At 48.1% G+C, this 9540-nt stretch overlaps 1 protein-coding gene and 1 long non-coding RNA gene across 2 annotated transcripts; one reads left to right on the forward strand and one right to left on the reverse strand.

The window, feature by feature from the left end:
• Positions 1-1871: 1871 nt before the first annotated feature.
• Positions 1872-6459, forward strand: Gdf9 (growth differentiation factor 9). Its single transcript, XM_036197901.1, has 2 exons — positions 1872-2268; positions 5356-6459. Exons 1-2 carry the CDS (start codon positions 1872-1874, stop codon positions 6282-6284), a joined length of 1326 nt encoding a protein of 441 aa, XP_036053794.1. The 3' UTR covers positions 6285-6459.
• Positions 5023-9519, reverse strand: LOC118590071. Its single transcript, XR_004945704.1, has 3 exons — positions 9311-9519; positions 5754-5894; positions 5023-5551 (listed from the first exon to the last, which is right to left on the reverse strand). It is a non-coding gene; the product is annotated as an uncharacterized LOC118590071 (long non-coding RNA).
• Positions 9520-9540: the final 21 nt, after the last annotated feature.

The following is a 9540-nucleotide window of genomic DNA, read 5'->3' on the forward strand; positions in this document are numbered from 1 at the left end:
GGCAGGCTGGGTGCTGGCAAAGGAGGCGAATGTGACATGAATGTCCTCAGATTGCCACTGCCTTTCTGAGGAGAGACTGATGTGGCTTTTTGTTCAGAAGATGAGGCACAATAATTGTTTGCATTTGTGCGTGCGTGCATGCGTGCGTGTGTGCGCGCGCGCGCGTGCGCGCGCGCATGTGTGTGTGTGTGTGTGTGTGTGTGTGTGTATGTGTGTATCTTGGGTTTTGAATTACTAGTGTGGAAAAATATCGTTCTAATACATATCGAGTTTGATATGCTGGTTTTGAAAGTATTGACAGTAGTTGGGATATTTGGGGGTTTTGTTCTACATCAAAAGGCACTGATTCCTTTGAGCAAATAAAAGCTTTCTGTAGTTTCTTCTTCTTTTTTTGAGCTGAGGATTGAACCCAGGGCCTTGCGCTTGCTAGGTGAGTGCTCTACCACTGAGCTAAATCCCCAACCCAGTTTCTTCCTTTAAAAAATAAAATAAAATATGTATTTTGTATGCAAGGGGCAGGGGCACATGCATGTGGGTATAGGCCAGAAGACACCCTGTAAGAGTCTCTTCCCTTCTATCATGTGGCTCTTAGGGAATGAATTCAGGTCTTTAGGACTGAATTTTGGTCATTAGGCTTGGTGGCAGGTGCTTTTACACTCAGAGCTATCTTACTGTCCAGATAGTGTGGTGCTTTGTTTTTTTTTTAATTTATTTTCATTTTATAATGGGTGTTTTATATTTCTAAGGATGTCAGAGAAAGGTGTTCAATGCCCTGGAAGTGGAGTTACAGATGGCCATGAGTCACATAGTTTGTTCTGGGAAGAGCACCCACTGCCCTTAACTGCTGAGCCATCTCTCTGGTCCCAGGATGTTGTATTTTTAAATTAGTCAAGATTAAAGGTGATGTCCTCTTTTTTAAAAATAGTTTATTTATTTTTATTATTTTATGTGTGATGTTGTTTCACCTGCATATATATCTGTGTGAAGGTATCAATTCTTGGAGTTACAGACAGTTGTGAGCTGCCGTGTGGGTACTGGGATTCGAACCTGGGTCCTCTGGAAGAACAGTCAGTGCTCATTAACCACTGAGACATCTCTCCAGCCCTGTGATGTCTTCTTTTTATTTTGAGACAGGGTCTCCATATTATGTAGCACTGGCTGTCCTAGAACTCTCTCTGTAGACCAGGCTGGCCTTGAACTCACAGAGATCCACCTGCCTGTACCTCCTGAGCACTGGGATTAAAGGTGTGCACCACCACACCTGCCCCCTCCATCCTCTTTTAAAGCACACTGCAAGTAGCAGTTGTCTTGTGCCAACTTTCCATCCTCCACTAAGCCACCTGGACAGGCTCAACAGCCTGACATCCCTCTGGAATTTCTGTACCCAGGGTTACTTTTTCTGTCTCCACCTCACTATGTAGTAAGCAATCAGTCAGTACTAAGGATGTAGGGGCTGGGAGATGATGAATCAAGAGAAAAACCAGACCTGATATTTCTGCAGTTACATCTCCAGCCCTAAGAGATTCTGTTTCATAATTCTTCCAGTTTCTCTTGGGTTTTCAGCTATATAAGTAGTCCATGAGGGTAATGATACTTGGTGGGTTTGAAGTAAATGTCAAGAGAAACAGGGGGCAAGGCTAAATAAGTAGATAAATCTGTGTCTAATGAGAACACATTGTACAAAAACCTGCTAACAGATGGCTGCTGTGGAGCTGATAGAATAACTTACAGCTAGGCATCCTTGAGGTCTGATTACAGACGTGAAGCTGGTGCTCCACACCTAGATTTTATTTAAGGACCACACCAGGGCCTTCCCAGTCTTCAGAAAGACTGGCATGGGGAGATGCGTTCCCTCTTAGTTCTCCCAAGCCATGGCACTTCCCGGCAAATTCCTGTTTGGATTTTGCTGTTTTGCCTGGCTGTGTTTTCTTACTAGCCTCAGCTCTCAGGCTTCTAGGGGAGAAGCCCAGACTGGAGCCAGCACAGCTTTGGAGTCTGAGGCAGATCCTTGGTCCTTGCTGTTGCCTGGAGATGGGACCGACAGGTCAGACCTCTTGCCTCCCCTTTTTAAGGTCCTGTCTGACAGGCGAGGTGAGGCCCCTAAGCTGCAGCCCGACTCCAGAGCACTCTACTACATGAAAAAGCTCTATAAGACGTATGCTACCAAAGAAGGGGTTCCTAAACCCAGCAGAAGTCACCTCTACAACACTGTTCGGCTCTTCAGCCCCTGTGCCAACCACAAGCAGGCTCCTGGCAACCAGGTGACAGGTGGGTGAGAGCAGATTGTTCAACTGGGTGGAGAGAGGAGGGGGAGCTTCAAGGTTTCTGTTACTAAAAGGAGCTAGGCTTTGATTTGGGTTGTTTTGAGGCAAGATCCTACCCTGTCACCCAGTCTGTACTCAAACTCTGCATCCTCCTGCCTCAGCCCCTTGAGTACTAGGATCACGCAGGTTTACATCATCATGAGAATTTTATTTTGCATAATTCTCAGTATGCAACTGAAACAAATTTAGCACTTAATTTTTTTTGAGACAAGGTTTCTCTATGTAACAGCCCTAGCTGTCTTGGAAAGAGAGAGAAAGGGAAGGAGAAGAGAGAAAGGGAAGGAGAAGAGAGAAAGGGAAGGAGAAGAGAGAAAGGGAAGGAGAAGAGAGAAAGGGGAAGGAGAAGAGCGAGGGGGGAAGGAGAAGAGCGAGGGGGGAAGGAGAGAGAGAGGGGGGAAGGAGAGAGATCCGCCTGCCTCTGCCTCCCTAGTGCTGGGACTAAAGGCATGTGCCAACACTGCCTAGCTTTAATTTTTTTCTAAGTTCTTGAATTCTTTTTTGGTGTGGTGGTGCTAAGGATCAAATAGGGTTGGGGGACTCACATATGCTAGTCAAGCCTTCTGCTACTATATCCCTGACCAGTAGCACTGATGTGTGTGTGTGTGTGTGTGTGTGTGTGTGTGTGTGTGGGGGGGGGGTTTGCCTAAGCCAACATTAGTTAAGAAAATAGTGTGGAAAAAAAAAAAAAAGAAAATAGTGTGGTTGGGCGGTGGTGGCACACTTTTTTTTTTTTTTTTGGTTTTTCTGTGACAAGGTTTCTCTGTAGCTTTGAAAGCTGTCCTGGAACTCGCTCTGTAGACCAGGCTGGCCTCAAACTCACAGAGATCCACCTGCCTCTGCCTCCCGAGTGCTGGGATTACAGGCGTGAGCCACCACTGCCCGGCGGTGGTACACTTTTAATCCCAGCACTCGGGAGGCAGAGGCAGGAAGACTCTAAGTTAAGGGGCTAGCCTGGTCTACAGAGCAAGTTCCAGGACAGCCAAGGCTACACAGAGAAGCCCTGTATTGGAAAACAAAACAAAACAAAACTAGTATGATAGATTTTTGTTTTGTTTGAACTCACTCCCCCGTCCTCTCTCTAACAGCCTCAAACTTGCAGTGACCCTCCTCCTCCTCAGTCACCTCAGTGCTGGGTTTACAGGCGTGGACAGCACCCTAGCTCAATATGTAAAGGCTAAAAGAGTAATGTCCGGCATTCAAAAAAACAAACAAAAAAGAGTAATGTCTTAAAGGCCAGGGAATGTAGCTGCCATCTCTTTCTATTCTACCAAGCTGCTGGCCTAGCACTGTGCCTGAAACCCCCTTTGAGCCAGTGACGGGTGTGATAAATGGGACATTTCCCTCTTGTTTTCCTGTGGGAGGAGAGTTTCAGTCTCCCTCTGGCACAGTACATCCTTAAAAAAAAAAAAAAATCTGTATGGCTGAGATACGGTACAGTTTATGTTTAGCATGCCAGACAGCCGGAGTTTGACCTCCAGTATCAACAAAAGTCAAGTGGGGCACGGTGTCCCATGACTTTAATTCCAGCCCTCGGGAGGGCACAGGCAGGCCGGTCTCTGAGTTCAGGGCAGGGCCAGCTGTTCTGCATAGTGAGTTCCAGGCCAGCCAGGGCTACCCAGTGAGACCCTGTCTCAACAACAAAAACAAACAGAAAAACCAAACCTCAAAGTATTAGTCAACAATGGGGAGCAGTCTGGTAAAAAAGAAGTGGGTGCTTTAAAAGCCGAAACAAAACCCCCAGGGCTTTGGAGATGGCTCAGTGGGTGAAGGCTTCCACCAAGCCTGACACCCTTAGTTCGGTTCCCAGGACCTACCTGTTGTCTTTCACCTCCATATGTGTGCCACAGAGTGTGTGCCCACTGACTACCTCCCACCTTTCCCAACACAGTTACGACATAGAGAAAACCATCATAACTGTGCAGGGCAGTTGTGACTGTTGGAAGCCACCTACCCCACCCCACCCCCAGCCCGTGTTCAGGCAGCAATCTTACTGCCTCCATTTGTTTCCAATCTCACGTAGTGAAACTAATGTGGCAGTCAAATGTTCGCAATTGACATGCTCCAGCCAGGCCTAGGGAATGTAGCTTCCGATGGTCTCCCGGCTGTGTCTGCGGGACACCACCAAAGGGAGACACTCTTCTCACCTGCCTGTGTTTGGAGCAAGTGGTTGGGGTCTGAGGGTATAATGATGCACTCTGGATTCACTTTTTCAGCAAAGCTTTTCTCGCTTTTATGGAGATAAAATGTATTTGCATGTGTGAATTGGGAGTGGGGGTCATGTAAGAAGGTCAGAAAAAAACTTTCAGAAGTTGGCCCTCTCCCTCCATCACATAGATCCTAGGGTTCAAACTCAAGCCCCTCAAGCTTAGCAGCCATCCTCCTTACTTACTAAACTCTACGCTCTGCTCACTGACTGGCCCACGTTTTCATAGAGCCCAGGTTGGCCTGGAACTCAGCCTGTAGCCACAGGGGCTATTGAACTCCAGGTCCTCTAACCTCTACCTTCCAAGGCTTGAGCCACCCCTTGCGGTGTGGGGGGTGACTTTTGAAAGACAGTCTTGTGTTTCCAACCCAGGTTGACCTCAAACTTGCTCTGTAATCAAAGATGGCCTTTACCTCTCAAGCACTGGGATTACAGGCTTGGGCTACAAGGCTAGTCCCCGCCCCCACCCCCGTCTGTGTGTGTGTCTGTGTGTGTGTCTGTGTGTGTGTGTGTGTGTGTGTGTGTGTGTGTGTGTGTCTCACTACATACCCAGACTAATGGCAATCCTCCAAAGTGATGGTATCACAAACACACCTCCCCATCCAATTCAAGGCATGACCCAGGCCCATGTGCATGCCGGACAAGTGCTCTACCACGGAGTTGCATCCCTGGACCTGCTGTATTCTCCTCATTAGCCTCTTCTTCCCTTTGTTTTGGAGGTTTAAGGAAGCAGGGGAGGAGAGGAAAGAGAAACTGCCTATGACCATGTACTAATTCCTCCATGTCATTCCTGTCCCGTGCACTGCTCACTGGTGGCTTCTCTTCTAGGACCCCTGCCGACGGTGGACCTGCTGTTTAATCTGGATCGGGTGACTGCCATGGAACACTTGCTCAAGTCAGTCTTGCTGTACACTCTGAACAACTCGGCTGCTTCCTCCTCCACCGCGACCTGTGTCGGGGACCTGGTGGTCAAGGAGCCCACGTCTTCCGGCAAGGCTCCCCCAAGAGTGCCATACTCCTTTACCTTGAAGAAACACAGATGGATTGAGATGGATGTGACTTCCCTCCTTCAGCCACTGGTGGCCTCCAGCGAGAGAAGCATTCACATGTCTGTCAATTTTACATGCACAAAAGGCCAGGCCCCGGAGGACAGCGTGTTTAACATGCCTCTGTCAGTGCCTCCCTCGCTCATCTTATACCTCAATGACACCAGCGCTCAGGCCTACCATTCGTGGTATTCCCTCCACTCCACCTGGAGACCTTCACAGCATCCTGGCCAGGGCAACGTGGCTGCCTATCCGGTGAAGGAAGAGGCTGCCGAGGTCGAGAGATCTGCCCGGCACCGTCGGGGGCGGAAAGCCATCAGCCTAGAAACCAAGAAGCCACATCTTACGGCATCCTTCAATCTCAGCGAATACTTCAAACAGTTTCTTTTTCCCGAAAACGAGTGTGAACTCCACGACTTCAGACTGAGTTTTAGTCAGCTCAAATGGGACAACTGGATCGTGGCCCCACACAGATACAACCCTAGGTACTGTAAAGGGGACTGTCCCAGGGCGGTCAGGCATCGGTACGGCTCTCCTGTACACACCCTGGTCCAGAATATCATCTATGAGAAGCTGGACCCCTCAGTGCCAAGGCCTTCATGTGTGCCTGGCAAATACAGCCCCTTGAGCGTGTTGACCATTGAACCTGACGGCTCCATTGCTTACAAAGAGTATGAAGATATGATAGCCGTGAGATGCACCTGCCGTTAGCGCGGGCCCTCTACACCAGCACCTTGAAACCGCCCAGCAGAGCCAACCCTGTGGGCTTTAGCATGCCTGGGCAGAGAGCTTCATGTGACCAATTGCTCTGTGTCACTCAGTGCACATTGTGTGAGGGGGGAGTGTGTGGGGGCTGAGCATGTTGTGTGTAGCATTACTGGGTATAAAGGACACACACTGGTTGTTGCCACAAACCAAGCGAAATGTTTGTTTGGAGACCTCCCTTTTGCTTCTCTTCCCATGAGTGTTTTTGATGGACAAACTGATTAGCATAAGTCTTGAGTGGAAGTGCAGTTGTGAACACTTTAGAGTGTGTGGTTTTATGTGACAGAAGACTAAATAAATTCCTGTTGATGGCATAAATTGTATGTGTTCTGCTAAAGCATTTTGTTTGTTTTCAAAACAGGGTTTCTCTATGAACTCATCCTGTAGCCCAGGCTGGCCTCGAACTCACACAGATCCGCCTGCCTCTGCCTCCCGAGTGCTGGGATTAGAGGCGTGCACCACCAGCTCCTAGCTAAAAGAATCACTTTCATATGAGCATTGGAGGACACAGGAGGCGTCTCTGATAACCAGCCTTGCCTTGATTTCAGCTCTTTTTCAGAGGGAGGTGAACTTTGTTGCTGAATCCTGGTGAAGACCAAGTCAGTGAGCCTATAGGTAGGATGGATGGGCAGTGTCCACTGAGTGTGACTTGGATGAGTATTATGTTAATTCTGTTCAGGGCTGGCTTACAGCAATCAGTTGAGTCACATAAAACATGAAAACCTATGTTAACGTGTGTGTGTGTGTGTGTGTGTGTGTGTGTGTGTGTGTGTGTGAGAGAGAGAGAGAGAGAGAGAGAGAGAGAGAGAGAGAGAGAGAGAGAGAGAGACTCACAATATAACCCCTGGCTGCTCTGGAACTCAATGTGTAGACCAGGCTGGCCTCAAACTCAGAATCTACCTTCTAAGTGCTGGGATCAAAGGTGTACCCCACACCTGGCTTCAATGTTCATTGGTGTTTTGCCTGCATGTGTGTCTGTGTGAACTTGTCAGATCCCCTGGAACTGAAATTGCAGACCGTTATAAGCTGCCATGTGGGTGCTGGGAATTGAACCTCTAGAAGAGCAGCCAGTGCTCTTAACTGCTGAGCTGTCTCTCCAGCCCCATTGTTCAATTAAAAAATATTTTTGTTCTTTCACAATTTTATACATGGGTATAATGTACCTTGTATTGTATGCCCTAAGCTTTGGTTTTACTTTTGTTAGGGTATTTTTTGGTTGTATGAGATAGGGTCTCATGTAGCCCAGGCTAGCCTCAAACTCACTAAGTAGCCCTAGGTTGCCTTAAACTCCTGATCCTTCTGCCTCTGTCTCTCAGGTGTCGAGATCACAGGTATGCATATTAAAGATTTTTTAAATGTATTTATTGTGTGTGTAGGGTACATGTATTCCACAGTGCTCATGTGGAGATCAGAGGACAATTTCTGGAGTCCGTTTTCTCTTTGCACCTCCATGTGGGTTCTGGAGTTTGAACTGGGGTCTTCAGTGTTACACAACAAGGGCTTTACCCTCTTAACCTCTCATCAACTCTGGGCTGATGACTTTAAAAGTATTTTCATCTGCATATTTTAAAAACTTCTAGCCTGATAGAAGGAAGCCAAGGAAGTTTCGAGTTATTGTTTTTGTTGTTTATTTTTGTCTTTGACGGCTTGCTTTTTGCCAATTTCCCTCAGTCCCTGCCTGGACTTCTTCTGGGTGGGCTCAGCTCTGCTCCTACTGAGTGAAGCTGGTAGTGGCTGTTTTTATTCAGACCCAGGGGCTTTTGTGCGGGTTTTCGTTGTGAAAGCAACTTAGAGGTGCTAATTTCTAAAAAATTTTTAGATTATTTTATCTATATATCTGAGTGCTTTGCCGGCATGTATGTCTGTGCACTATGTGCATGCCTGGTGCATGTGCAATGCAGAAGGTGCTGCATCTCCTGGACCTGGACTGGCTTGCTTCAGAGCCACCAAGTGGAGGCTGGGGGCCTCTGCAGGAGCAACAAGGATGAAGCCATCCATCTCTCCAAGTACTTCATTTTCTTTTTAGCTATTTTTATTTTATGTGTGTGGGTGTTTTGTCTGAATGTGTGTCTGCACCATGTGTATGCCTGGTGCCCACAGAGAGCTATGGACCCTCTCAAATTGGAGTTACAGACAATTGTGGTCCATCCATGTGGGAGCTGGGACGCTAAGCCCTTTGGAAAAGCAGCCAGTGCCCTTAACCTCTGAGCCATTGTCCCAGTCCCATTTCTGTTACCGTGACTAGTAATACAAACAAGGTCTGTGTTCCATTTCTCCTGGATATACCCCTAGGAGAACTGCTGGCTGATGTAGTCTGTCCCATTTATTTATGCATGTATGTATGATTTTTCAAGACAGGGTTTCTCTGTGTAGTTTTGGTACCTGTCCTGAGTCTCACTTTGTAGACCAGGCTGGCCTCGAACTCACAGAGATCTGCCTGCCCCTGCCTCCTGAGTGCTGGGATTAAAGGCGTGCACCACCACTACCCAGCATCCTTTTATTTTTGAGAAGACAGGGTCTCATTATGTAGCCCTGACTGGCCTTAAACTCAGAGATACCCACGCCTCTGCCTCCCCAGTATGGGGATCAAGGATGTGTGCCACCACGCCTCCTGTAAACCACACTGGACTCAAACTTAGAATTTTCCTGCTTCAGCTTCCCAGTGCTAGGACTATAGGTGTAAGCCACCATGCAGCTATTGAACGTCTCTTTATCCATTTGAGGTGTATGCTACCATGCAACTGGACGGTGTCTCTTTAGCCATTTGGGGACATGCTGGACTATTTGCTTTGGAGCCTGTCCTGGACCAGCTCTGTAGTCCAGGCTGGCCTCAAACTCACGAGATCCACCTGCCTCTGCCTCCCAAGTGCTGGGATTACAGACGTGCGCCGCCACCACCACCCGGCCTTGGACTATTTTCCCAGGCAACTGCAACAGTGTAGGAAGGTCTTGAGGTCCCTGCATCCTCTTACTCCAATGAGGGCGATGGTGGTGGCGATGGTGGTGGCGATGGTGGTGATGGTGGTGATTCCAGCCAGCCAGAGGCATATAAAACAGTATCTCAGTGTGGTCTGAGTTAGCATCCTCCTCAAGACAATAATGTTGGAGTGTCTCCGTGTGCTGTTATTAACATATATCTTCTCTGGGGCTGGAGAGACTGCTGAGAGCTCTTATTGTTCTTCCAGAGGACCTGGGTTCAATT

Source organism: Onychomys torridus, chromosome 8 (genome assembly GCF_903995425.1).
Source record: "Onychomys torridus chromosome 8, mOncTor1.1, whole genome shotgun sequence".
Classification (NCBI taxonomy): Eukaryota; Metazoa; Chordata; class Mammalia; order Rodentia; family Cricetidae; genus Onychomys; species Onychomys torridus.

Excerpts from the sequence above, each read along its gene's own strand:
- Gdf9 (XM_036197901.1), top strand. The coding sequence starts at position 1,872 with ATGGCACTTCCCGGCAAATTCCTGTTTGGATTTTGCTGTTTTGCCTGG. Across the intron at positions 2,269-5,355 it reads TCCTGGCAACCAGGTGACAG|GACCCCTGCCGACGGTGGAC; the intron begins GTGGGTGAGAGC and ends CTTCTCTTCTAG.